The 27,717-nt window shown below is 42.0% G+C and overlaps 3 protein-coding genes across 4 annotated transcripts; 1 reads left to right on the forward strand and 2 right to left on the reverse strand.

Annotated features, from left to right (window-relative positions):
• Window positions 1-1,864: 1,864 nt before the first annotated feature.
• LOC105279053 lies at window positions 1,865-12,285 on the reverse strand. 2 transcript variants are annotated; one of them, XM_011338592.3, is made up of 6 exons: window positions 10,933-12,285; window positions 7,702-7,994; window positions 6,351-7,264; window positions 5,686-5,950; window positions 4,799-5,062; window positions 1,865-3,954 (listed from the first exon to the last, which is right to left on the reverse strand). In XM_011338592.3, the coding sequence occupies exons 3-6, from the start codon at window positions 6,594-6,596 to the stop codon at window positions 3,866-3,868; spliced, it is 864 nt and encodes a 287-aa protein (XP_011336894.1). In that variant the 5' UTR covers window positions 6,597-7,264; window positions 7,702-7,994; window positions 10,933-12,285; the 3' UTR covers window positions 1,865-3,865. The 2 variants fall into 2 exon arrangements, with proteins under 2 accessions (XP_011336894.1, XP_026828191.1); XM_026972390.1 differs by having other exon boundaries at window positions 9,014-12,285.
• A 3,341-nt stretch (window positions 12,286-15,626) lies between these two features.
• On the forward strand, window positions 15,627-22,351 carry LOC105279051 (sideroflexin-1). The gene is made up of 4 exons (XM_011338589.3): window positions 15,627-16,225; window positions 16,660-16,836; window positions 17,019-17,407; window positions 18,710-22,351. Exons 1-4 carry the CDS (start codon window positions 16,038-16,040, stop codon window positions 18,952-18,954), a joined length of 999 nt encoding a protein of 332 aa, XP_011336891.1. The 5' UTR covers window positions 15,627-16,037; the 3' UTR covers window positions 18,955-22,351.
• Window positions 22,346-23,475, reverse strand: LOC105279052 (39S ribosomal protein L2, mitochondrial). The gene is made up of 2 exons (XM_011338590.3): window positions 23,220-23,475; window positions 22,346-23,132 (listed from the first exon to the last, which is right to left on the reverse strand). The coding sequence occupies exons 1-2, from the start codon at window positions 23,446-23,448 to the stop codon at window positions 22,453-22,455; spliced, it is 909 nt and encodes a 302-aa protein (XP_011336892.1). The 5' UTR covers window positions 23,449-23,475; the 3' UTR covers window positions 22,346-22,452.
• Window positions 23,476-27,717: the final 4,242 nt, after the last annotated feature.

Here is a 27,717-nt window from a genome sequence, read left to right on the forward strand (position 1 = left end):
ATCTGGGTTACCCGGCCATCCGTCTGTCCGTCCCTCTATCCGTTCCTTTCCACCTTCCTCGCTCGCCGTCGTCCGTTCATTCGTCCGCTCGTTCCCGCCATCGTATCGCGATCTACCCTTCTTCCCTCCAGGTTGCAGGTAATGCAACCCTTGCCCCCTTCAAGAGGGTGATCCTGTTCGCCGTTCTCCGTTCACGTGGGAGTGTTCAATCGAATTCATTCGATTCGTTCGGACTGCTGAAGGCGCAGCGCGCATTTCAGTTCAGGCGATTTCACTCGGCGGTATTTCGGCGAACTTCCGGATCGCCGATTTCGAGAGGCTTCGACTCCGCTTGGTGACAAGAGGCTGGCTGTTCCGCGAGATCGGTCGCTGTCAGATTTTCTAACCACGAGTTCTAATTCATGGGAGAGAGAGAGGGCAGAATGGAGAACTGCAAAGTGCAGTACGAAGAGATGAATGAGGAGAGAATGTGAAAGAGGCGAGAACTCCCAAACTCGTTTGTCCTACATTGTTCTGTGGCGCAAGTGATTAGCTCACTTTTCTTCTTCGAGTCTGACCCGATTTCGCTTTCTCTGGGTAGATCGAAAGAGATCTAAAGCGAAGCACGAAGGAATCTTTCAAAAATGAGTCTAATTAAATCTAGAATTTAATCTTATAATTGGAAACTATAATTTTTTTAATTAGCAGCTAGCTTTTTTAAGTGACTCGCATTTTAACTTCGCAGTGAACACAAAGATTAGAAAGCTTTTGTATTCTCTTTAGTCAGCTTGCTCACTTTTCTTTATTTTTAGAATGAAATTTCACGCAAATATTCGTCAAAATTTGTGAGAGAAGCATTGGTGCTTAATTAAACTTCATCGCGCGATCTACTTTTCGTATGGAAATTCTCTGCGGTTGTGACGTCAGCGAAGATCACACGCTCAAGTCCGATTGAATTAGTCACGAGTTCAATAGTCGCGTTTGCATACTTTTTCGAACGATTTCTCTCACTGGGAACTTACCCATGTCGGAGGCGGTGCGTTTTCGTCGAATAGCGTGCCTGATTCAAACTGGCCCCCCAAAAACTGGTTTACGAGAGTCCAACTTTCGTTCGTAACGACACGATGTAACACTAAACGTCGCTCTTTCCTACACAAGACGATCAACTTGGAAATATCCGAAGGAGATTATTTCTTTATAGTTATGTTTAACATTCATATGCATAAGATATATCTATAAGAGCTGTTTACAAATGAAGATTAACGTAGAAGAAACCCGTTATAACGCAATGCCAAAGAAACTTTTATGAGACTGCGAGTCGTAGAACGACTATTGATGCTTGTACAAACAGAACTAGATCCTCTGGAGCTTCGAAGAAGATTTATTACCAACACACTTTGCTACTTTGTAAATCGCCATTTGTGCCCGCAAGAAATCTCACAAACACGCTATTAAATAAAACAATAAAATTTTTATTATATCCTTAACAGTACCAAAAGCAACGAAGGTTCATCTAACAGCTCAAGAACGTCGGAACTCTGAGTTTAACTTTAATTTAATCAATTTCGCGATGGATACGTCCTCATTAAATCTCAAAATTTCTTAGTGCGACGTACACGTACGTTTCATAATTTCTGTTGTAGTTTAGTTTCGAAATCTCTGATCTAGTTTTTCTCGTGCGCGCGCGTTGGCAAAAATTCCTCGTGAAAAGAGGGTCACCTCTTTTGGCTCGAGTTTAAAATTGAGACCACTGCGACCTACGAGGCTTCGGGCATTTCGCAAAAGGCTAATCTAATTAATATATTGCAACGTAAAGCGAGCTATAAAATTCGCAAGAATATCGCAGGAGGAAGGAAGAGCGGCGGGATAAAGAGAGACACATTAATTAATCAATTACTCTATACAATTTTATTTCTCTTATACAGTCTACATTTATCTAGAGAGAATCGATCGCTTATCGCAGCCTATGCTAACTCTAAGAAGTGAGACAGATCTATTGAAGCTAGAGCAAGCTAGATCATCGACTAAATTCAGTCTACTGAGAGGAAACTTGTCTTCGTCGCATCCCGAGGAACCACTTCCGGACTTGACGTTAACGCACGCTGCTCAGTGCCACCCCGTGTGCGCCGAAGACGCTTCGCATGAATCGAGCGCGTATGAATCGCCGTGGTGGCCGATACGTCCGCAATGTAAGATACGGATACCAAGTCGGACGCCGTGACATGGACGACGGTCCGTTACGTTAATACGACTTTTTCGTTCGCGTATAACGTAAGAACGTAACGGTCGAGTTGCCGCGGACGAGTGCACACCGCGTATCGATCGCGTATCCGTATAGCGATGTCTCGCTTCCGATTTGCGTTCCCTACCGTGTCATGGGGCCCAAACAGGCGTCCCGCTCGACGACGAAGCGTCGACAGGTTCTCGGGAACCTTCTCACCGTTTCCGCAACGTTCAAAAAAGAAGAATCTTTTATAAAAATGTATTTTCTAAGGACGTGCTTCTTCCCTCGAAAGAAAATTGATGAAACCCCAATAATAATTCAACGCGAGCTTCATTTCCCGTGAAAGAATGGGACCGATCTAGCAAAGAGGCGCGCTAGAAAATCCGACAGGTCTCGTTTCTGGGGAACCAAGCCGAATCAAGTTCGTCGGGGAAGACCCGAGCATGTGGGCCAGCCAAAACGTATCGAGGAGAGGAAGGCAAAAAAGGAAAGGATCACGACAGGATTCAGCGGGTGTGACCATGAGGAGCCTAAAATGTGTCGACAACACACAGACAGGCACGAGGATCGGCTAGCCGCTCACCGTGCACTTACTCGGCGCCGTCCGAGCCGATAACGGTCTTCGACGATCGAGCTGCGTGCGTGGATTATGCGTATGTGTACGGACATACAAACATACATTGGTCAAGGTGCGTATAGTATCGATGCACACAGCGACGGGCTGTGCGCGCGTTTCAGCCGGAAACCGGGCACTCGTCCAAATCTGTCAGTAGGTCAGCGGAGGGGCCATCGCACTCGGTCGGGTGTCCGAACGAAGCGTGTGACCTTGACCACGAATCGCCCTCTCCTGTCCGGATCTGATGGAGCGATCTGTCGACCCTTATCTTGGGGTCCGAGGACAATCGGAGATGGGAGACGCGTCGTCAAGCGGATCAACGTTGATCCGCGACATTCGCAGGATAAGCGGCGCCGATTTTTCTTATCGTAAGCGAGAAATAATTGTCAAGAAGCTAAACCGTGCAGATGATGATTGAGAGAAGTCACGAGTTCGTAATAATCGCGATGCTTTTTATCGGTACCGTCGAATTGCGAGTAGAATAATGATTAATAGCGGGAATTAGCCGACGTGTCTGCGACGTACATGTGTCCGACGTCATTTTAATGTGAAATTAACAATAAACGATATAAACCCCGACAAATGATGAATCGCGGGTGATTCTTGTAATTTACAACAGCCGCGGGATCGCTTAATCTTCTATCCCCATTAGTGCACAGTCCGAGGAAAAGCCGTATCCGTGTGTACATCCGCTGACACCATGCCCTTTCTCAAACTCCGCAAAGTCTCTATATCAGTAAGTCTCCGAATAACGGGAAGGTATGTGAAAGTTATTTTGCGAAGGAGTTTGCCGCCAGAAAAGCCGCGAGATGACGTTCGGCGACGACGTTAATTGCAATATATTCGACACGTACCAATTCGCACCGCGATTGTCGCGAGCACACCGCGATTTTACGGCAGATTACGCAATTACCGGAATTACACGGACGGCAATTACAGCGTAAAGATTGATTGCACTACTCGTCGGATTATAAAAGGTCTCACGTGCGCGGGATATCGTTAACTCGCGCCGGAAAATTGTCCGGAGCAACAAATTGCACGGATTTTCACCCGTAAGGATTGCGAAGTATCTGATAACTCGGATACCCCAACTGGTAGTCGTTCCTGTGCCAAGTACTTTCATCCTGTGCGTATCCTGCAAAGGAAAAAACTGCACATTAGAAACTGAGATCAATAATAAACGCAGAGATGTTTTGAGAGACGTGATGTGATTTTCAAAGAAGAAACACAGGTTTTAATATTATAATAAATTTTATATCAAGTACTTTCTCTTTATTTGAAGCACGCGCGCCAAGAAATCTTCAAGGAAATAATAATATATGAAACGTGAAATATAATGCTATCAGAACGGATTCTGACAGCTGTTTTAATCTAATTGCGACTTGTCGCTGCCGGCTAAGATCAAGATACGTTCATGCCGACACTCATACACCGATCGCACGTGTTAGCCCGTAAAGATATATCAGCCAGATCGTAGCCACAGCTGAATAAGCAGTGCACAGCTTGGACTTCATTTAGCCTATATATAATCTATTTAATTTATAAAACTGTCGTACGTGTCACGTATATCTTCACGTGGATTATTTCATTGGATAAGGAAACTTGCTCTTTTTAACGCGTAGCTGAACGATACGTAATTAAATGTACGATGTTTACCGTAAAATAAATTTTCGATACATGTAAATTGAAAGCACAACAAAAAATCGCGATAACTTGGGAGTACTTTATTATTTTCGCGTGTCCATACATGAATGACGAGTTTAATAACTTGATTAGGTTTTGAATAGAATGAAAATTTAATTAACTACGTGCTCGCTCGTCTGTGTATTTATAAAAGTATTGAATGAAAATCAAATAAAAATTTTTACCATTTGTATAATATATAAGTATATTATTATAAGAAAAAAATTAACATCACGCTCCAAACTCTCTGTCTTTCTCTCTCTACCTGAGCAATCTAAGTGTCAAGACGTTTTTACCTGATGGATAATCGGCTGTTGCATCCGCTGCGGTGGACCACAGATGGAAAGGATGCGAGTGGTGTGTGTGCACCTGCTGCACTTTGCATACTTTTAAATGCGCCAGTATCGACGGCAAGATAATCGATCCAAGGACGAGGAGCTTTTTGATGAAGTGCACTCCTAGGAAAATTGGCAGCAGCAGGAGTTTCAGTTTTATTAAATTTATCAATATGAGAATTGGTAAGATTAGGGATTTCTTCTTCTTGAAAATTCGCCAGTCGCCTGTGAAGCAAACAATTTTTTTAATTAAGCTTTTATCTTTCTTATTATTAGATACACTATCGCGCGCTATTACAGGGACTGCAATACTGTTAGCATCGACGAAATATCGTTGCCGTTACGGGAAGTACAAGGTTGTGAACACCGTCATTTTTTGCCGTTCATCGCTTTTCTCGGCTACGTAGAACATTTTAACGCAGATTGCATGGTGTTTACATGGCGATAGTACTTGTTTCGCGTAACGTTTGCCGTTACCCGAAACAAAATGTAATAGAAGCCACGATTGCGTCGTCGTCGGATGCATCGGAATTTTAATGCCCCGTTGCACAAAACACAGTAAAAGGTATCTTCTCTTATTGCCAGGCAATCGACGTATCATCATGAAAATTTCAAGGATTTCAAGAATAAATTGATACAAAGCACCAATTGTCATATTCATCGATGTCATGTTAGGTACATATAATTTTATTAAATGCAATATTATTTCTTAAAAATATGAACGTAAGGCTCTAAAGTAGAAAATAAAATTTTATTAGATAGCTATTTTATTTTATTCACACTCGTGCGCATGCACATACACATGCACATGGGTTTTATTGTTTAATAAGTGTCATTGGCAAATTTACCTTCCGGTTCTTTCTTCTCCTGTAATCGCTTAAGTTCATCATCGTCCACGAACATTAAACTTGAGAAATCTCTTGCAGTTGCCGAGTTGTCTACTGTATACACAATGGCACGCTTTGTCAATAAATCTTCTACACTATTTCTAATAAAATTTAAGGTTTCGGTTATGCTGCTGTTAAATGCCCGAGACTGTGGCAAGTGGGGCAAGAAGGTTTGCTTCTCCATCGATGGTATCCTTATTATCCGAAATGGCCCGTAACTGAATTCCTAAATTACATTTTGCTAAATTAATTATAACTGTCAACTAATAACAAATGACACATTTTTGTAATTGACATTAGCCATTGATAACCGAGAGGTGAATTTTGATTGTTAATATTTAAATTAATTCCCCACGAATTTTTTATTTTAAATCCATCATCAGAATAATGATATTTACGAAAAAGTAAAATAAAAATCATGCATACAAGCTAAATTAAAAGTTGAATTAAATAATGTCAAAGTTAAATAAGAGTTTTATTAATTTGTGAAAATAGAAAATTTATAATATATTTGTCTAATTATTCTCTCATTACAATTGGCATTGTGCAACGCGAGCTATTAATTTTGAGACTTTTTTGAAAATTGGCTCAAGTGTCATTTAATTTCATGCATACTAAATACTCACCTTCTCTCTTACTACCGTATTCAGCCATCTCACAACTCTATATTTCCCGCAGGTTGTAAAATCTCCTCGCAAACTGCATTCCATCTCACATCTTTGAAGAAATAGATCCGTCGTGTTATCAAACGCTAACGAGCCAGTCCGGCAACAAATAATCAACAGAAGAAACACCCGACACGATACTTGCGCCACTTTCGGACATCCGGTTTCGCGCGGCCGTTCGGTATCTTCAGGATTTCCGCACTTCATAATTCAGACGATTTTGATTCTGCACTGATCTTTCAATTTCGAGTGACGACTGGCTTACATCTCATTGTGGAAGTCGGAGGCGGCCACCTGTCTCGTTTCCGCTCTTCGTGTCTCCATGATTAATTGCGGGAACGCATTACGGTACGGATCATCGAGATGCGGCATCCGCATGGAATTAATGGCGGGAAATCATCAGCGACGTTGGTCAAGGTGTCAAGGTGATGTTGTGGCGGCGTGATAAGCACACACCGTTTTCGCACAAGACGAGATTACGTGCACAAGCTCACTGACAGTGCTTAGATGGTGTCCTGACCATTTATACGGCGTGCATTTAGGTCGGTGGGGGTAACGGTCCATGGCTTAGATAATGCAGCGTGGAGATTGCCGGCTGCACTCCGCACGATGCGACGTCTTGCAGGACACGTTGGAGACCGCTGACGCTCTTGAAGAACTGGACGTGGGATTCCGAAATGTAAAGCAAACGCAATACTTTGCGACAATGCAAAGCGAACTTATCCTGTCACAGAGAGACGGTTAAATCTGAAAAAAAATCTTCAGAAATGGACTTCCAATTAGAAGATTATTAAAAATAATGTCATGGGAAAGTTTTGAGCGCTTCCTGAGGCAGATGCTCGCATTCCTCGCTAATTGTTTCCGCTATATTATATCTGTGGAAAAGAAAAATATCTCTGTTACTTCTCTCTTAATAAATAAATTTTTATGAAGTTTATATCGAATTAAATTTATAAATATATATGTCAAATTAAGCAATCAATTTATGTAAAGCAGCACATCAAACGTGGATTTTTCAACAAAAGTGGATTTTTCAATTTTTAAATCAGAGTCTCGACCGACTTGATAGAGAATTTAAATCAGGACGTTTCCGATAGAGCATGTAGCCTTCTATTTTTTTGATTAGACAGAAAAATGGTCCTAACGGTACACGTGGTCAAGTTGTCAACCTAATAGCTTCCAGACAATCAAGAGTTTTCACGAAGACATCGAGCGCACCCGGAGAAGTGGCGGTGAACCGCACGATAATTGCTAAACGCTGTATACTCCATTTTCGTTCCATACTACAAGATCGCTAAGTAGGATATCTTACCTGATATCGAACCTGCGGAATGAGGGCGACGCATGCCGTAACGCCGGTGAGACGACAATTGCCCTTCCATCATCCGTTTCAAAGATCCAGAAAAGGATTTCCACCTATGATGGTGATGGTTCTCCAGCTTTGGTCTCTTCCACGTAATTGCAAATGAAATATCCTTCGGCATCTGTGGTAGTGCTACATTTTCCGACGTACCCACCCGCAACGGCCGCTCAATTTTTGATCACACATAATCACAGGTAATGTTACGATTCGTGAATTGCCCTTTCACAGGCAGCGAATAAGCGCTGAAATTGGAAATACAATTTGTTCCTTGCGGAAGGATTCTCGGGTAGTAGTAGTATCGAGAGTAATGAAATTAAGGCCCATGTGGCCTTAATGTTACGGATTTTGGGGTCAATTCTTTCTCCAATTCTTTTCAATAAATAAGAAATTTATTAAAATAATAATATCATAATTATAAATAGGATTATAAAGCTTTAATTTTGGGAAACTAGAATTGAGATAATGTTCAAAATATGCTTGATTTAATTTTAAAAGTAGATGGCTTAATAATTAAATTTGAAAGTTAATCTGAAAAATATTTAAATATGAAGAAATTTAAATTAAAGAATTTAAATATAAAGGAAAATTTGATGAAATGTTACAATAAACGATCGATAGTAAGTCCTCAGGTATATTTAAATGAAGCAAGTTATGTAACAGCTAGCAGAGCGCCATGCAGGACAACGAGAAGCGGATAAGAAACGATTGATCGACCTATTAAATCCACCGCAGTATCTGAGTGAGGTATCAGAATATCACACGCACACATGGTTTACATCCTCTTTTCCAACCGGTTTGCACCTTTATATAAAATAGTCGTGCACTTCCCTTTGGCTTTGAATTTGTTTATTTCAAACGCGATTTTTGAAAACCACTTTCTTCCTTGACAATCGCTATCTGCTCTCGTAATGCTTGACTTACTTTAAGGTACGTTAAAGGCGTCGCAAACGAACAGTATTGTCAAAGTGATTGTATGTAAACGGATAATTGAATTGATAAAATCGAATAATAAGAAAGCTTAACTCTCGACCTCTCGAGATCTCGATTGATGAACTCTCGATTGATCATCTGGCATTGCCTTATCAAATCCAAAATTTGTCTTCTTGAAATTTTACCATTTTTATGGTACCATCAATTTTTGCAGTTATAATTAGATTAATATATAATTTGTGTACATTTCTATTAATACTTTTCTATACATTTTCTTATTTCACGCTTGCTTAATAATTTGCAATTATTATAATTAATCTCAGCTACCTACCTTACAATTTCTATTAACGTTATCATCGCAGAAGTACTTATTTCATGCAAATGATACAACTTGAAAATCCTGTACGCATCAGGAACGAAACGTACTTAATTGTTTTTATTTACAATGTACGCAACTTTTCGACATAACTGCAAGATCGCGTACATCTATCAGGCTGATCTCTCACGTCAAAGGAAACATGTTACGCTTGAGTCTGATCCATCAAATTCAAGATAATAATTTTCGCGGAATGCAGTCGCGACAACAGTGGAGTATGCCTTACTCCACTGGCCTGAAAATTTAATTCAATACCGTTTCCATAAGGAACCTCGCCAAAAGATCGTTTTCCTCGCGACGACGCGACACGCACCGGCGGGGTTGCAATGGCGAGGAACGAAACAGGACCAGTGAGCGGAATAACGCGCCCGCTTCAGACATGCCGAGCACGTATGTACGAGCGCGCGTACGAGCTTTCACTCGCGGTCGCGGTTGCGAAGCGGAAAAAGGACACGCGCAAGAGAACTAAAAGAGACGGGCGCCGTTCATCGACTTCTGCATCGGGAGCCTACTGCACGACGACGTATCAGCCCAAGCAAAAAGGAGACGTCGGACGAGCAAGGTGGGACATACTGGAAGCGCACGCTTCCAGTCGCTCGCACAGAGTGCCCTGCTTACCCCTTTGCCCGGTTAACCCAGAGAGTACGGGACATCGACAGGATACAAAATGATAATCTTTGCTGGAGATCTGCCGGTCTCTATTCAGCTTATCACACATTCTTGACAGAAAAATAGATTATCGCGCGAGAAATCGTTCGCCGGACGATCATTATCCTCCTTAAGTCAGTGCTATTAATTAATTAACTGTAAGTGCGATCGGAGCTCGATCGATCGAGGATCATGGTGCGAAATATGGATTTGGATTTTATTCGTCGTTTATTCCGCTGGGAGATATTAATCTCTTAATTGTATGAGAGTATTAGGCGAGTCGCCGAAAGGTGCTATTAATTTGCGGCTACTTAATAGCTAAATGTTGATGCGTGTCCTGTTATTAAGTACATCTTGGAGAATCGATTGCTTTAATCGATTAATGCTCAATTGTGTTACTTGAAATTCCGATAAAACGCCTCGGTAAAATGGAATCCGCTATTCTTGAAAAATTTAGCACGGTTTTATTAAAAACATATATATCAGATCGATCAAATCTTCTGATTAATGAAGTTCTCCTTCAAGTGCGATATTCAATATCCTCGTCTGCTTGCGAATGGAAATTGCGCGATAGAACGTTACTTATCTCAGCGCTGTTATCAAATCGTCTGAATGATAATGCTTGCAATACAATTCTGACGTATAAAATGAATAAAAAATAAGTCCAATGTTAACGAGATTACATTCTGCTACCGGCCTTCAAGCCAACGATCGTACAATGTTGGACGCGCGGTACGTAAGTTTACTTTGCGGTACGTTAAGAGCCGGAGCCGATCGGTAATATCCACCCTGGCGTCATGAGAATCATCTTGCTTCGTTACGGTCATTTTATAGCGTTTACGACCTAGTTCATAAAGAGCTTATTATATACGCATTTAAACGGTGACGAATGGACAAAAAGACACATGGTGAAGGTATGATGTCGCTAAGTAGCCATGCTCGTGCAAACAAAACGTGTTATCCCGAAACTGATAAGAACGAATGCAAAAAGAACCGCAAGAACATGTCAAAAGATTAAGGTGAACTAAATTAATTAACATCACAGCGAAATAATTTACTAATCATTTAGAAGCGATTCTGTTTTCATGGAAAAATAATTTTTCCAAATAATGAATTATTTAGATTATTGATCATTTAATTATAAATTATTTCACAGCGGGAAATCCATATTTCTTGAATTAAATCACTGAATTAATGTATTCCAAGAATAAGCGAAATTCGCTTACGCGAAATTGCACATTAATGTTTTAATATTTCTCTTTTGTTTCAGAGACAGAGAGATAGATATTACACATTCGTCACACACAGCACTTAATAACGCAGACGGGTTTGACGACAGTCACGGTGACCGGTTCGACTGAAGACTGAAGAAATGACTGGAGCTCTGCCCGGAAGTGCATCGATTGAGGTCTTTGACTGTCATCGTCAATATTCTGGGATTGTAAATTACAAATAGTCGCGCGGCAATCGCGCGCATCACGAGCAGGAGACGGCTTTTTCTTTGATCTGGTTCTCACGGTTGATTCTGGTTTTCAAGCGAGTTCTACCGAGCAGAACACATCACACATCGCAGAAAACGATGATGAATCGAAGGAAAAGGGTGCAAATCCCCCGTTTCCTCATTTTTAACACTTAATCCGCTGCGCGCTTCCAGCAAAACGTTGCACCTGCGGACGATCACTTTCCCGGAGCGTGCTATAACATTACGTTAACATCGTTAAGCCGTTCATAAATGCGTTCGCTTTCTAATGCAATACTGTCTATCTCATGCATACATCGATAGCAAAGATTTAATGACGAATAAATAATTGTGACACTTATGACGCAATCACACATTGATACAAAACGGAGCTCTGTCTCAGCGACGCAGGGAAAATGAAAACGCGAATCCCCATATCGTGTTCTGAAAAATAGTTTATACATATTTATCAAATTTATTTTTTACAGATTTATCATCTCGACTCCCATATCTATCATCTATTAAACGCTTATGAATATGCAGATGGAGTATTTGCACGTCAATACCTTTCTCCATTCGCTCCGGTGGAATCAATCGGCGCCGCAGCTGTCGAACGGAATCAATTAATCGCTCGGGATCGGATTCTGAAATAGTAGCGCTGGATTTTCGCTTTTCACCATAAATAAAATAACCTGGATACAATGTATGCCTGTATCCGGCAGTATCGTTACCGTTAATGTTTCGAGGCGACGTCGAGCATCTTGGACAGCGTACAAAGAAACCTGTTGGGTCTCGCATGAGATGAGATTCTTGCCTGAAGATTCGGGATCACAACCGGTGATGCACGCCCATTCGCGTTCACAGACAGGTATTTTACAGTACGGTAACATGTGCACCTGCATGATCTCCCGGAATCTCCATATTCCCATTCTGTCTTCGTGCCTTTCGTTTTCGGTCCCGGCTTCATGCTCGAACGCAGGCATGTAAGTAGGCTAGTGGTGCATCTCTGCCATTATCACGGTGACGCTAAACGTGCGATACACGCAGGAAGAATGAACATTGACAAGAGAACGATTGCGTCCCCGAGGACAATTTTCTCGTAGTGCCAAACAAGAAATTAAATTAAAAATTCGAATGCTAAAATTATCCACATTTCTCTATTTTATTTTTATTATATCTATCATAATTATTAATTTGATATAGGGGATCCATTATAATAAAAATAACTCCAACTATTACATCCGGCATAGACATTAGAAATATAGGAAACAGGTAAAAAGACTTGGCACCGTTTTGCATTTAAATTTATGTAAATTCTGTAAAATACTAAGCGCGACGTTTTGATGACGAAGATCAATGTGCGCGACATTTCTGTGCAATTAACGAGTCGTTCATTCCGCCAGATGCGCATTTATTGACACACAATCGTGTAACAGTTTTTGTAGGATCTGCCACCTACCACCTAACGCACAATATTTATGCCTATCGTAAAATCTAAGAGACACTCGCGAAATATTGACGACGTCCTGCATTCCGCATTATACAGTGAAAAGCCTCGCGGCACACATACATTAAATTAATTAGTGTCCTATGGATGTTAAACCATGTTTTGTTCTGGAGAAGTGGACTTCTGGTTTAGGATGCCAAGGTCCATGCCATTTTATGACACATTTTGATACGTATCTTGCACAATTAGGAAAAATTATATTAACATTCATTATTTATACGAATGTTGTACGTTACTGCAAACTAAGCGGTTGAAATGTACGCACCGATAATCGCGTTTCCGCTTTTGCTTGCCATGTATAATTTTGTATTATAAAAATTTATAATTTCTTTGAGCATGCATCAGAAAACGCGGTATAGATAAATATTGCTCGTGGCTAAAAATAGAACACGTGAATTTTGTCAAAAAATTTCCCTGGCATTTTGACCATTGAGATTGCGATTCGATCGCGGTCATCGCGTTTTTAAGTAGTGCTGGTAGGATTATATAGGCGCAGCGTATAAAATTCGCACCTCGCAGATCGGCGCGCTGCAAAAAATAAATACCGTGAAATCAGCGTCGCCGAATTAGAGAGTTATTTTTTAATTATCAGATTGCAACAATAAAGTATTAACATTAAAAATCGCATTGTGCATAGATTCGAACAAATTACACCGAATCAAGCAAGTTTGCGGAAAACTGTTAATTAAAATTGCTTATCTCGTTATACAATTATCCGTTCTACAAATCACTTTTGAAACACTCGAAATTAAAATGAATTTCAATTTTTAAAAAATAGCATATTTATCTCAAAAGAGTTTAGAAAACTATACAAGACTTATATTTGACATATCTTTCGTTTTTAAACTAAACAGAATCGAAATAATACAACAAATATTGTACTATTATAATAAAGTAATTTAAATATATGCACCGACAACCGCGTTTCAAGTTCTCTCAGCGCATGTAGTCTCGATTAAATAGAACAAATAAAATCTTTAATTAGCAATAGAACCATAAATCTAAATACAAAAGAATCGAGTCAGGTCACATGGCATTTAATGGTCGGTCTAGAAACGTCAGGGTGATCGATTGGCTATTCGCTCAACTATGTAGCACCAAAAATAAAAGTCGGATAGTAATCAGACAGTAATAATGTCGCATAATTTAGGTCGTTTCGGTGATTGACATGGTAGCCTTTCTAACAAGGGAAGAGTCATACTTATGTCAATGCCGGATTTGCATACACACACATAATGTAGGTGTACATGTATGCAATAGTTAGGAGTAATTTTATATAATTTAAAAGGTTATGCATAGCGTTCTTTGTTTAACCTTTTCACTGGTTTCAATTACACTTGACATAGATTCTCCTTTCTTGTTCCGTAATGCGAAATATTGATTTCTAGATCGGTGCCAGATTTGCATAGACAATAACTGATCCTTAACAGTTACAGCGGTAACATTTATTTTCCATTTTGGAGTAAATGTCCTATTGTAACTTGACATCCTTTGAATATAGACAAAATATAGCACTTATCAGCGGTTACACACATGGGTAAAAGATCGAATCGACTTGACGTGCCTTTTTCATTTTTAATAATTTTAAAATATATGTGCGTACATGCAAAAGAGTGAAAATAAATATTAATTTATTTTAAATTACTGATTTTGTTTAATGCAATCGCGTTGTTAATATTTCGATACAAATTTTAATTAACATATTAAATTTTATTAAAATTACATATCATCAGAAAGTCTTGCTATATAATTCAAGTAAATATCAAAGAGAAAGAAAGAGAGAGTATTGATCGACTTTTAAGATTATTATACAAGATGCACAATAATCATAAAGGATAAACAATTATTCCTTATGATTCTCATTATATGTAATGCTACATATAGTAGCTTGATTATAATAATTTACATTACCAATCTTTGGATGTCACTTAGAAGAAAGTGACATGAATAATCTTGCAACACGCGAACGTGTGCAAACAAAACTATAATCTTAGTATACGATCCTAACATTTTAAGAAAATATCCGTTGGGAAATGTCCAAAGAGTCTCTTCCGCAATCGATTAGCGATATTAGCAGCTTGAAGGTGAACTTCTCGTCCCAGAAAGCTCCTTTGCAAACGAGATCTGTGTTACTTAAAAATTCGGGCGCATGAGAGAGAAACACGCGTCATAATAATTATAAATAAATCTGTTAGAAATCGCGAAAAGCATGTTTCTAACGTGAGAAAAATAATTAACTTTTGCTAAATACTAAATTGTTTTTAAGCGTTGTATCTAAAAGTCAAACTAAGTAATTTAATGTACGTTAAGATTGCATTAAGATTGAATAATAAGACACTTGGACATGTGCGAGTGTTTAAATTATGCAAATACCGAGATAAGCTATAAATACTCAATGCTCCGATATTAATTTCCCTGTGTGCACGCGATAACGTTGTTTGAGGTTCGACAAATGCATTATGCACGCTCGCGAATTAAATCCATAAATTAGAAATGCAAAATTCTTTTGTATTTTTGCAATTCGAGTTCTTCTTTCTTCCAGTAAAATTCCACTTGACACTCAAATTTGTTTCAACACTCTTTTGGAGATATAATAAAGATGAAAATAACTCCAACATTAAACATTAATGTTATAATTTCAAAATTATTTTAAAAATATTCACTTTAAAAATTTTTTTCTTTTACTCTGTACACTCCACTATTGATCAAAAAATCATATTTCCAGCCAATTGTTTTAAAATTAATATTTTCCTCTTATTGCAAACTGATAAATAAATTATTTTCCAGACCCAAGTAACTGACGAAATTTTTCTCGTGTCACACCGTCTCGTGGAAAATCCTTCAAACATAGATACGTGGGTGGTTCGTGCGCGCGCATCAGTCTTATCGATGAGAGTTCAGCGCGGCAGAGGCAAAGCGAATCAACAGCTGGTGGGTCGAACGAGGGGCACGAAGGGAAGAGAGCCGGTATCGAGCATGTAGAAGCGGAGAGTGGCAAAGCGAAAGACAGGGACGGAGATCGTGCCGGAGACGGAGAGAAAGAGAGAGAAGAAATAAAGAGAGAGAGAGAAACCGGCAGGCAGCTGAAGAGAGACAAAGAGCCAAGCCACGGCGACTGGACTCTGGAACAGGTCAGTCGGCTGGGAGCTGAGTGAACAGCCTGTCTACTGGTACAGGACAACGCGCATGCCGCCTGTCTGGATGCTGACGGACTGCCAGCAGTTGTCCAGGTGCGACGTAAGGGCGACGACTCCGCTAACGTCGTCCACGTGAAGGTCAAGTGGTGGGGACGAAGAGGACGAGGAAGTGGAAGGTGAACCACCGAGGTGGGCACCACGGGTGGATCCCGCGCTGGGACACGCGAGATGTCGAAGACACGAGAGCAGACCCTGGCGAGCGCGCCGTCCGACCGGATAGACATCGACAGGCCCTACTGGGATCAGAGCACGTATCGGGGAAGGGCTCTCCACTTCCTGACGGTGACGAATCCGCTGAATGTCTTCGCCACGAAGCAGCAGCTCGAGCACGCGCGCGACGTCGTCAGCAGGCACAGGTAGCAAGTTCTCTCTCTCTCTCTCTCTCTCTGTTTGTCTTGGATTTTCTGTCGATAATCAGTGCGCTCGTGTCACGTATTGCGTCACGCGTGAAGAAACTGCGTGCGTGAGGTTGTATCTGATGTGTTACGTTAAGTTACACGCGCATGGTAGGTACACACAGCTATATTTCGCGCGCGCGTGTGTGTATATGTGTGTGTCGGAGACGTGTTGTTCTGCTGATTTAACAAGCGTTTAGCGGAAGTCGCAGCTAAATTTGTTAACGCGAAGCGTGTATTCTCGCCGTTCGCTGTTGTTTCATTTCATTCAACCCTTTTCGTTCGATTTTTAATTTTTATTTCGTTTAATTTTTAATTTTTCTGTTTTTTTAAATAAATTGACGTAGTACGATATTTGCGCAATAATAATCTGCGTGAATTTAATGTCGATACAGGCAGGGCGAGACACTGCAGAAACAGGGGATCACCGAAAACGAGCTATGGAAGTGCAAATACCTTTACGACAGCGCCTACCACCCCGACACGGGCGAGAAGATGCTGTCCATAGGACGCATGAGCGCCCAAGTGCCCATGAACATGACGATAACCGGCTGTATGATGACGTTTTACAAGTACGTATAATCGCGGAATGCCGATGGGCTTGCGTTATAAAGTTATCGCAACAGCGCGATAAGAGCACTTGAGTACCTTGACCTCAAGTCTTTCCTAACAGAAGTCCGTCAAGACTCATACTTAGGCGGCGTTAACGCATTTAATAATTAATAAATATTTAATAAATATTTTATCATCGCAGATCGACGCCGGCTGTGATATTCTGGCAATGGGTCAACCAGTCGTTCAACGCCATCGTAAATTACACGAATCGCAGCGGCTCCAGCCCAATTCCAACGGAGACGTTAATGCGGAGTTATGTCGGAGCTACAGGCGGTGCTGTAATAACGGCGTTGACCTTAAACCGTCTCGCTGAACGTGGACCACCATTGGCAGGCCGACTCGTGCCATTAGCGGCGGTTGCAGCAGCTAACTGCGTCAACATCCCCCTCATGAGGATCACCGAACTCCAAAATGGCATCGAATTACAGACCGAGGACGGCACAATGGTCGGCCACAGCAAACGAGCGGCGAAGCAGGCGATCATGACCGTGACACTATCGCGTATACTTATGGCCTCTCCGAGCATGAGTAGGTTTTTTTTTCACTGCGTTCTCGCCCTCGTCAATCAAATTTGCAACTTGATAAACTCTAGGCACTTAGCCGTGCCGGTAATTATTTAGTTTAACGGAGCAACCTCGGATGACCTTGACCTTGACATATATTATAGAGGTCACCACCCTCCTGAGTGACCTTCAAAAGATTTTAGCCGTCGCTCATTGTTTATTAAAAAATTATTAACAAAAGAAGTTTAATGATTTTGCACGAATTTTCAACTGTCCACGCGAAGCAAGGACTTGAGTTTGACATATATTACAAAAGTCACCTTCCCGAATAACCCGCACTAGGTTTCACCCGTCGCTCGTTGTTTGTTAAAAAGTTATTAACAAAAACGTTTAATGAATAGAGCATAATTTTACGATATCATATACGTTTACGAAAGAGTACATTTGATGGAATTTTACCTTTAAATCAGAAATAGGTTTGGGTTAGGTTATATTTTCCGAAACTGGAGCCCCGGACACATACGCTCGTTTTCAGCTCGCTTCGCGGGAGGGCGGGGAGGGAGGGGCTTTGCCCCTCCCCCCGCCGGAGCCGGTGTTACAGATTTCACCGTACAGATTTTGATCACCTGGTACACGGCACGGATTCTGGCGGGGGGGAGGGACGAAGCCTCTTCCGCCCTCCCGCGAAGCGGGCTGAAAAACGAGCGTATATGTGTCCGGGCTCCAGTTTCGGAAAATATAACTTAACCTAACCAAACCAGGCTAGATTAGATTAGGTTAGGTTAAATCACTTTCCTTCCTTCGTTCATATTCGTCGTTTATGTCTTTCAATATTCAAAATAACTACTATATTTTCAAAACTTCTTTTGTTAATAACTTTTTAATGAACAATGAGCGACGGCTAAAACCTTTTGAAGGTCACTCAGGAGGGTGACCGTGACAACATATGTCAAGGTCAAGGTCAAGGTCATTCGAGGTTGCTCCGTTAATCTAAATAATTACCGCCATGCCCTAGTTCGTTTATATAACAAACGTCTGATAAGCTTCTTTCTTCGCTGCCACTTATGTGCGATCAACGCATTTGATTCACGCTAATTAATTAGACTCGTAAACGATTATCGTAAATTATTGTAAAGATAATTGTCATGCGATCGTACAATTTCGTTCGCGTTATATTTTTATTTTAGTCTCAGAGAGGCTTCGTTCCTGCCTCAAAGTCGTCAAGACCGATTAATTAGCGATTAATGATTGATTGATTAATTAATTAATTAAAATTTATACTATTCACGATCGAGATTATTTAATGATTTTTGTTATCTCGTTGCAGTACTGGCGCCGATAGTGATGAATTACCTAGACCGAAGGCAGCTGCTGCGTAACGCGAAATGGGCCGCTGGACCGATTCAGGTTTTGATCTGCGGAGTCTGCCTCACCTTCGCGACGCCGCTCTGCTGCGCTCTTTTCGCACAGCGTGTTCCTATCCCGGTAAATCACCTGGAAGCCGACGTGCAAAAGCAAGTACGCTCGCACGATTCCAGTCTGGAGACCGTGTACTACAACAAGGGCCTTTAAGCGGAGAGACCGGGCGCCCACGTGAAACTTAAATATCTTTACTGGTTCAAAGACACGATATACGTGCTGCTGAAACTCAGGATTCCACGCGAGACATTCTGGAAAACACGAATTCGAAAGCACGAATACGATTATCATTATACGAAGACTTCCGGTGATCTCACCGGATCGTTCCGTTTTCGTTGTTGGGTAATTTTTATATTTTCGGAGAAGCAAGAAAAGAAATGAGAATCAAAACTGAGAGCGAATGCGGATTTCAGTCCAACGTTATGCGCGGCGGTCGGACGAAGCGATCAAAAATGTGCATATTTTCCTGCCAAAATTAATCTTGTAATTTTTATTTTGAAAATATAGTAATTAATTGAGAAGTTTCTAAAACGTAAATAAATTAATAAACTGCACGAAAGATGTTTCATATTCATTCATAATTAACATATTGATAGAGAAGCGAGAATGACGATCGTAATACAATACCATGCAAGTCGCTCGCTTGGAACGATGACAATACACACGTTCTGCTGACTTGAAAATGTAATAATTTTCAATTTAAGAACGTAGCGTTAAACCAAAAGAATCATAAGACGGTATAAAAGTGCACAAAATATTTATCATTGCGTCTGTATTATTAATTATTAATCTGACAACGAAATGAGCAATATGTGATGATCATACTGTGCGAATTGCTCACCTGAAACAACGAAAATATGCACATTCTCTCGAGAAAATCTGGCAATTTTCGTTTTAATAATGCAGCTTTAACTCTCAGGAATCATAAGATGCTGTAAAAGTGCACAAAATATTTTTAACTACCTTTATATTAATTATTAATTGCGCGCAATTAAGTGAAATAAGGAAGGCTAGGTCGTACTACGTAGATACTACACTTGCGACGCTGAGGACACGAAAATTGACGAATTTCTAGCAGGACGACAGGAACGGAAGAGAGTGACTTACTTATTTTATTCTACCCGTTTTAGTCCTGCTCTTTTGTAATCTAGCTGAGCAGGTAATGGGATAACAGTGCTGGAGGAAGTGGCCTGCGACTTACTTATTTTAGGCTTACCTGCTCCACTCGTGCTTCTCTGTACTCGGGCCAGCCATGTAACAGAGCAGCATGAGTGGAGGAGGTAATCGGCGACTTACTTATTCTAAAACAGCCTCCCCTGCTGCTGCTACCCCGTTACAAATCCGTCGATTTTCGAGATTTTCGACGCTCAGTTTGCGCGATTGGGCCATGTAACAGGGCAGCGTGATTAGAGGAGGTAGGAGTAATCGGTGACTTACTTACTTTAAAATAGCTCCAGCTGTTGCTGCCACTCTGTTCCAAACACGTCAATTTTCGAAATTTTCGACGACTAGGCTGCGCGATTGGCATGACAAATCCAGCCTTTCTTCTTTCACCTAATTAATACGTTAATTAATTAAGGATATTCTGTGCACTCTTTTTTGATATTTTATTATTCGTAAGGTCTCATTTTAGGCACTTGAAATGGAAATTGTTAGTTTCTGTTGGAAAAACAAGCATATTTTTGTCACTTTAGACAAATGGCTTGCATAGTACAAACGGCTTGCATCGTTACATCTCTTTCGTGCTGTTTCCATAAATTAATTCATATAAATGTAATTATAAGCATTTTGTGTACACTTTTATCGCGTTTTATAAATAATCACATTTAACACTATATCAGAAAAATCAGAATTATAGAATTTTATAAGGAATACGTGTATAAAATACGTAAGTTTTATTATACAAATAATTAATACTTGAATTTATCAAGTATGAGAAAAGTGAGAAAAATATTAACTTAATGCACTAAGAAACAATCTATAAACATTTGAGAAACTCAATAATCATGTTTTCATTAATGATTAATTTCTGTTGATAAAATAATAGATGTACATATGTCAATTATGTTATATGTATAGGTCACTTGCCTGAGACGATCAAAATGTACTTGGACAAACTTTAATAATTTTTATTTGAGGAATATGATATCACATCTAAAGAATCACAAAACGTAATAAGAGTACACAAAATATTTATAATTACGTTGTATTAATTATTAATATTGTGATAGAACGACACGTGACGGTCGTACTATGCATGCTCACCTAAGATGATAAAAATAGCCGTATTTTATTGCTAAACTCTAGCAATTTTAATTTTAAGAATGTAGTAGTAACCGTAAAGAATCACAAAACATCATAAAAGTGCATTAAATATTTCTACTTACGTTTATTTTAATTATCAATGTAGCGTGCACTTACGTAGAATTAGAAAGGTTATGTTGTCGTGTGCGAATCATGCATGCTGAGCTGTCTAAAATCTCGAAAATGAAGTATTAGGAGCAAGGTAGCAGGATAAGCAAGGAGGTCGCACAGAATCCCTGAGTACTGTCGGTAACCTTACCGACGGTGATATTACCGACGTAGCAGTTGGTAACGTTACCGACAGATTCGGAGATTCTGTGCGAGCTCCTCGCTTATCCTGCTACCCTGCTCCTAATACTTCCATTTTCGAGATTTTCGACGGCTCAGCGTGCACGACTCGCACAGTACGAACGTAACCTTATTCAATTCTGCTTAATTGTACGTTAATTAATAATTAAGGTAAACAAAAGTAGGAATATTCTGTGCACTTTTATGATGATTTTCGAGTTTTTAAATTTAATTCTATACTTTTAACATTAAAATTGTTAATTTTTGTTGGAAAAACGTGTATATTCTGTCACTTTATGTGAGCGATACGTCGCTGTTTTCGTTTCACTATTACGTTAATTAATTATAAAAATTAATGAAATTATAAATATTTTATGCACTTTTACGGCAGTTTATGATTCTTTAGGTTTGATGTTATATTCTCAAAATCAAGATTGTTGAATTTTAATGACAAAACGTGCATATTTTCATGTTCCAAGGAGCGACCCATGCAGTACTATAGTGCAATCGTACCTTTTTCATTGTGCCAATGCATAAATAATTACTGCGAACAGAATTGCAAATACTCTGCGTACTTTTATCGCATTTTACGAGTATTCAAGTTTAGCTCTTCATTCTTAAAATTGAAATTAATTTATAAATTAAGAATATACAAGGTTCTCTTACCAAATATTCTTCTAGGAATTATTTTATTCTACAGACTATCTCGACGACAAGAACTTATTCCTGACGTAATAAATAAATTTTAATATACTCTACATTCCCGTCGAGTAAGAGTCAACGTGTTCGAGCTGGAGAAAAATCTCTCGCTAACCATTTTAATATACGTCCAACAAATATAAATACATATCTTTATCAACTTCCACGTTTTCGATCTGTACGTCTACGATTCTCCTGATGATGCGAGTTGTGAGTGAGAAAAGGTAACGAAGACAATAAAATCCAAAGTTCAGAATGTTCCGAATGGACTTTTACTGTACACCTTTATCATCATACACCCTTATCATAGACCCGAATATATTTTATTATATTTCTACTCCTTAGGAAGAACAAGACAGCCTAGTCGTTTAGCAGGCTATTGAAGGTAACGACCGTGGGTTCTGGCGGCTTTGCGTCGCCTATTCTCTTCACACGAGGAGGCGGCCTGATCTTGCGGCCGAATCTGCCGGTCTTACGTTGCCAGAGGCCGCTTCTCGGTCGGTTTCCCAGCTCGCGATTCTTCTGCGGGCTGCCGAGTGGCGTGGAGTCGTGCTCGACGTTCGACAATCGACCGACCGTCGCCATACACGTCTCGTGCAGGCTGAACTTCTTCTTGCTGGGCACTTGCACCACCACGCGATCCTTCTCTCGCACGACCACCGTGCCGAAGGTACCGGCTGCGTGGATCAGGAAGCCACCCAGCCCCGGGTATTTCTCCACGCAGTTCACCCTGGTGCCCACAGGCAGGGCGCCGAGCGGGTACGCGTCTCCCTCCGAGGGCCTCACGAGGTTACGCGGTATCCCCTGGTGAGTGCGTATTACGTCTCCGGGCTTCATGTTCTCCGTAGCGAGGATGTACTTGAGCTCGCGGCCGCTGCCGACCAGCGCGACGTAGCTGGTCCTGCAGCCGTCCTTGAAGACGTCGAGGATCCTCTCCTCCTTGGGCGGCTCGTCGATATCCTTCGGCCCATCCCTGATCCAACTGATCCAGTGGAACTTGTGCTTTATCCCACCCCCGAGGCCCTTTACCACCACCCTGCCTGCAACAGAACGATGCAGCTTCTTAGTGGCGGTAATAATTATTAATTAATATAAATATAGTAATAAAATGTAATAATGTTACGCACCGGTGACGGGATCTCTGCCCGCTAGGTTTGTAACCTTCAACGGCTTCACCGTGTATTTATCCTCGTAATGAACAACCCTCCGAAACGATTTGCCGTTGCCTATTTCCGGTAGCTGCACGAGCTTCCATCTGTTCCTTCGCGGCACTTGAGACAGCACCGAGCGCGACAAACCAGCGAGATTCGATATTTGTTGACTGAAAAGCTGGCGTGCCAGCCCCGCGGTAGACATCTTGCATCCGATAATAACAGCTGGGTGGACAGCGGTGCCCCCTTTGCTCGGTGCCGCTTCTCTTCACCGATGGAGAATAAGGTAGGAAGATGGAGAAGCTTCAAGATCGTTCGAGAGATCTCACCGCTCGTTTTGGGCTTACGTACATTTGTTGTATGTACGTAATTTAATTTAATATATTTGAAAATATTTTTACAAAATTAATATTTAATTTTGATTTATTCAAAATTAAATATAATAATTAAGTGATGATTAAATGATGCTCGTAATACAAGATATATGGTTTTCTACAGATTTTGATTTAAAAACGAATTAACATGAATTTTACATGTTAAACTGCGCGAAACAAAATTTATAAAATCAAGTATTTAGCGTAACAGGTAAAATACTTATTAAACATGTATTTCGTTATTACGCTGAACAATGCTGACTTCATGCGAGATATTACCAATCGAGATAGACAAATTTTGTTAAACAGTTTTCAATTACAAAAAATTAATATGCATCCAGGACTCTTTAATATTATGCAAAATAAGGAGGATAAACGTTACTACATTTATTCACACTTTCTACTTGCCACGTAGGTTCCTACAAATTAACTTGCTAATTTTCACATTTAGCTGAATACGCAATTTAATTTGCCTAAAATTCACCTCATCGCGGTGTCTTCGGAGCTCGCGTTGTCTCACGACAAATTACGCAAAGCCGCGCGATCAAGGATCACGCGAGGCGCTCGTTATAATAGAAGCTCAGGTTTAATCGCGGCGCGTATAAACGCGACGCGCCAATTAGTCGACGTTCCTTAAGATTTCGGCGCGTAAATCCCGCGATAACGAATAAACGTTACGTGCCAGTTTCGTGGCCAGTTATTACGGCCGCAGCCGCGCGTCGCCCGCGGAAAAGCGCGCGCGACTACGCGCTCAGCGTCCCGCACGGGAGAGGAGGGCGGACGGGCGCGGCACGGAGGGGAACGCTTAATTGGCCCGGGGTAATTATTTTATTAAGTGAGAAGATGGCGGATGGAATGCTAAGAGAGAGCATGCTGGTGCGGTCTGCCGACTAGGGGGTGCCGACGGGGGAGACGGCGCGGCGGGAGCGTAGAAGGGGGTAAAAGTGAGGGTGCCGGCGGAATGAAGGGCGCGACGGCGACGGCGACGGCACGGCGGCAGGTGACTCTGTGTGGAGAACGTTTAAATACCTACGTACCCACGGACAACTGTATTCCGCGCGGAGGGGCAGTTTATTCCCGTGTAGGTGAACGCGGCCGCAACTTCCGCTCGTGTATGCACGTGTCTCACGTGTACGCGCAATTCTCACCGTCATGCACGCACGTCCATGTGCCCGGCCGCTACCCCCCCGTGGACCCTTCACCCTCCTCATCCCTCTGTCTTACCGCGAGAGAGAAAGGCGGTGGCGGCGACGGGCGGAGGAACAGCCGCGAGATGGTGTGCGCTTTTGCGCGCGCGTTCAGCGTCTCCGCGTCGGTCGTGAAGGAGGAACATCTATTACTCGGTACATAGGCCGGAAGAGGAGGACGAGGCGGAGGCGGAGGTGGAGGTTGGAATCGTCCAGGGAGGGGTGCGGGCAAGAGTAGTCGAGCGGCAAATTGTCCGCCATCTTACCCACCTTATACCTTATCTCACACCCTCGCCCGTAACCACCCTTATCCACCCACCCCTTCCTCCTCCGCTATACGCTTTCCTCCAACCAGACCCTCTCACCCTACATGCCATTTCCCTCGCCCCCCCTGTGGCCCCCCCTTACCCACCTCACCTCCTCCCTTCGTCGTCATTCTGTACCTCTTCACCTCCCGCCGCCCAACCTCCCCCCCCCCTCGTCCGCCCTTTCTCTCGACGGCCCCCGCCGTACCACCGCCGCGAAAGCTTTAGATTACCTACCCCTTATAAGCGCTCGTGTTGCCCATTTATTACCACGACTACCACGACCGAAAGACCAACCGCCCCCACTTCCTCCTCCGCTCCATCCCGCGCTTCCTTTTCATCCTTCGTTCTCCGCCGTGCACCGTTCACTCCTCCCCCCCCCTCCACCCCCCGCAAGGCCGCTTTCCTTGCGCCCGAGCGTTCTTCGACACGTACCACCCGCGACATTTCCTTCGTTTCCTCTCGTTTCCTTGCGAGAGCGCCGCACCGCGATCCTTATTAACGCTTTAACGCTACCATTACATAACTGCTGCGCGCGTGCCCGCTTCCCGACTCCGAGAGGCTAGAATAACACGATTAGTCGAGTTTACAGAGAATTACGCGCGCTAGAAACTATGGCCCCTCGCTCTCCCTGCGCCGCCGCCGTCCTCTCTCTCCCTTTCTCTCTCTCTCTCTCTCTCATCCCTCTATCCGCCTAGATTTAACGGCGATCGAACAGTTTCCGAAACGCGAGCGACAATTAGTTAACAAACGCTTATATTGTTCGCGCGTTTATCCGCGATGATGCCGAATGGCGGGTCCGTGTTTGCACCCCCTTTGCTGTTGATCCATCCCTTAATTTTGCTTTGCCTTCGTCGAGATCTCGTCTTTGTTCTCCATTTACCGTTTCCAGCCATCACATTTCGATACGCCTGCGTTCCATCTTTCTCTCGTTCTTTTTCCTTCATCTCGTAATACCACCGCGGGGCGTGTTTGTATGCAGCGGCGTTTCGCTGTTCGCCACCCCCTGGATCTCGAGTAATATTAATCGAGTTTGCAGAGAATTACGAAGGGGACGATTGTGCGCTTTCGATTGTTCTCCGCTCGTTCGGGATGACAAAAAAAATCTATAATTTTCTATAACGGAAACGGGTATTTGTTTGTTAAGCTTCGTGTACTGTTCATTCATTTATTCATTTTCTTGATACAAATCTGAAGAGATTATCACTGTTAAATAATTCTTTCTTCATTCTTTTTTCATTTTCCAGCATTTATTTCCGTTTCGTTGCCTCGCGCGAGAGAGAGAGGGAGTCTATCATCCAACATCCACTCCTTTGTTCCATACTTCTGGTCCCGCGCACGCATACGCACACCGTAACGTCCTTATTACCTTTAACGCTGCCATTATTACCGTATCTAACCTCGCGGTTTACGGCGAGAGGCTCGAATAACACGATTAAGCGAGTTTACGGCGAATTACGCGCAGCAGAGTTACGTCTATTTGAAACGCACTGCTGCTTACCATCGTTAAGAGAACGATCGAGCTGTTCTTCGGGATGTTACAAAGTGAGGCTGCGGGGATTACGTGCGGAGGACGACGCGTCGCGATACCGGTATCTCTCGCGAAAACGACGATTCTCGTTTTCGTCGCGTATTTAGCATTATAAATACGTCTAATCCTCGAACCTGAGATGCGGAATGCGAAAATCGGAGCGGGACGCGAAACAAGACAGCGCGGCGCAAATTAGACGGGCACATTTAGCGCTAAATATGCGTTGAAAATTCAAGTGCGCTGCATATTTCTGCGGGCAACAAAAGTCCGCGTATTTATTTTTTAACTATGGGGTAATTAACTTGAGGGTGTACACGTGCATAAGTGCGAAGAGTCGCACCATTGTTCGCGTGAGCGATGTACTCGCTCTTTTACACTTTAAATTGTAATACTAAATTGTACACGCGCGCGCGCGCGTGCACTTCGCCAGATTAAAAATTGCAGCGGCTTAATTATATAAAATAATATTTCGCGTAATTGCCACGTAAGGGAGAAAATAAATTTTTTTTACGGAAATGCTAATGGGAGCGAGCGGTGAAATTTGAAATTAAGCCGGAAACATAATGCATTTTTGACAATTGTCATTCTGCAAAATTGCGGTCTTTAAATAGCGCGCGAACGTAGCGCGGTCTCTCCTGCGAGATTATCACGCAGCGTTATTCTATATATTGATCGCGAGCAACGGTATTTAATGCGTACGCCTCGGCGGTTTTCACGCGGGATTTTCGCCCGCTGTGAAAAATAACCCCCGATATTAGACACGCGAGGAAAGTTCGAGGAGGCGAAAAAAGAGCCCGAAGGAAAAAAAGAGCCGAGAATGGCGGTCTCGGTCGATGAAACGTTTCCGCAGGGACGAGTTGGAATGAACCGCGCGCGGAAAACCCCGAGACGGGAGAGGAGCAATAAGAGAAAGAGCGAGCGAGAATGGAGCGGATAAAAGAGTGGGCCCCAAGGAGGATAAAGAGAGAAACAGTGGTAACAAGATAAAAAAATAAAAAGACAGAAGTGAGCCGAAGAATGTGATGCGGGGATGGATATTTCGCGTTGCGAAGTTTTCCGAGCGGCCAAAGAGAGCGG

Source organism: Ooceraea biroi, chromosome 9 (assembly GCF_003672135.1).
Source record: "Ooceraea biroi isolate clonal line C1 chromosome 9, Obir_v5.4, whole genome shotgun sequence".
Lineage (NCBI taxonomy): Eukaryota > Metazoa > Arthropoda > Insecta > Hymenoptera > Formicidae > Ooceraea > Ooceraea biroi.

Coding starts and splice junctions, on each gene's coding strand:
- LOC105279052 (XM_011338590.3), bottom strand. CDS start 23,448: ATGTCTACCGCGGGGCTGGCACGCCAGCTTTTCAGTCAACAAATATCG. Junction 23,133..23,219: donor GGGCAGAGATCCCGTCACCG/GTGCGTAACATT, acceptor GTTCTGTTGCAG/GCAGGGTGGTGGTAAAGGGC.
- LOC105279051 (XM_011338589.3), top strand. CDS start 16,038: ATGTCGAAGACACGAGAGCAGACCCTGGCGAGCGCGCCGTCCGACCGG. Junction 16,226..16,659: donor GACGTCGTCAGCAGGCACAG/GTAGCAAGTTCT, acceptor ATGTCGATACAG/GCAGGGCGAGACACTGCAGA. Junction 17,408..18,709: donor TATGGCCTCTCCGAGCATGA/GTAGGTTTTTTT, acceptor ATCTCGTTGCAG/TACTGGCGCCGATAGTGATG.
- LOC105279053 (XM_011338592.3), bottom strand. CDS start 6,596: ATGAAGTGCGGAAATCCTGAAGATACCGAACGGCCGCGCGAAACCGGA. Junction 5,063..5,685: donor GGAGAAGAAAGAACCGGAAG/GTAAATTTGCCA, acceptor TTTGCTTCACAG/GCGACTGGCGAATTTTCAAG. Junction 3,955..4,798: donor AACAGCCGATTATCCATCAG/GTAAAAACGTCT, acceptor TTTCCTTTGCAG/GATACGCACAGGATGAAAGT.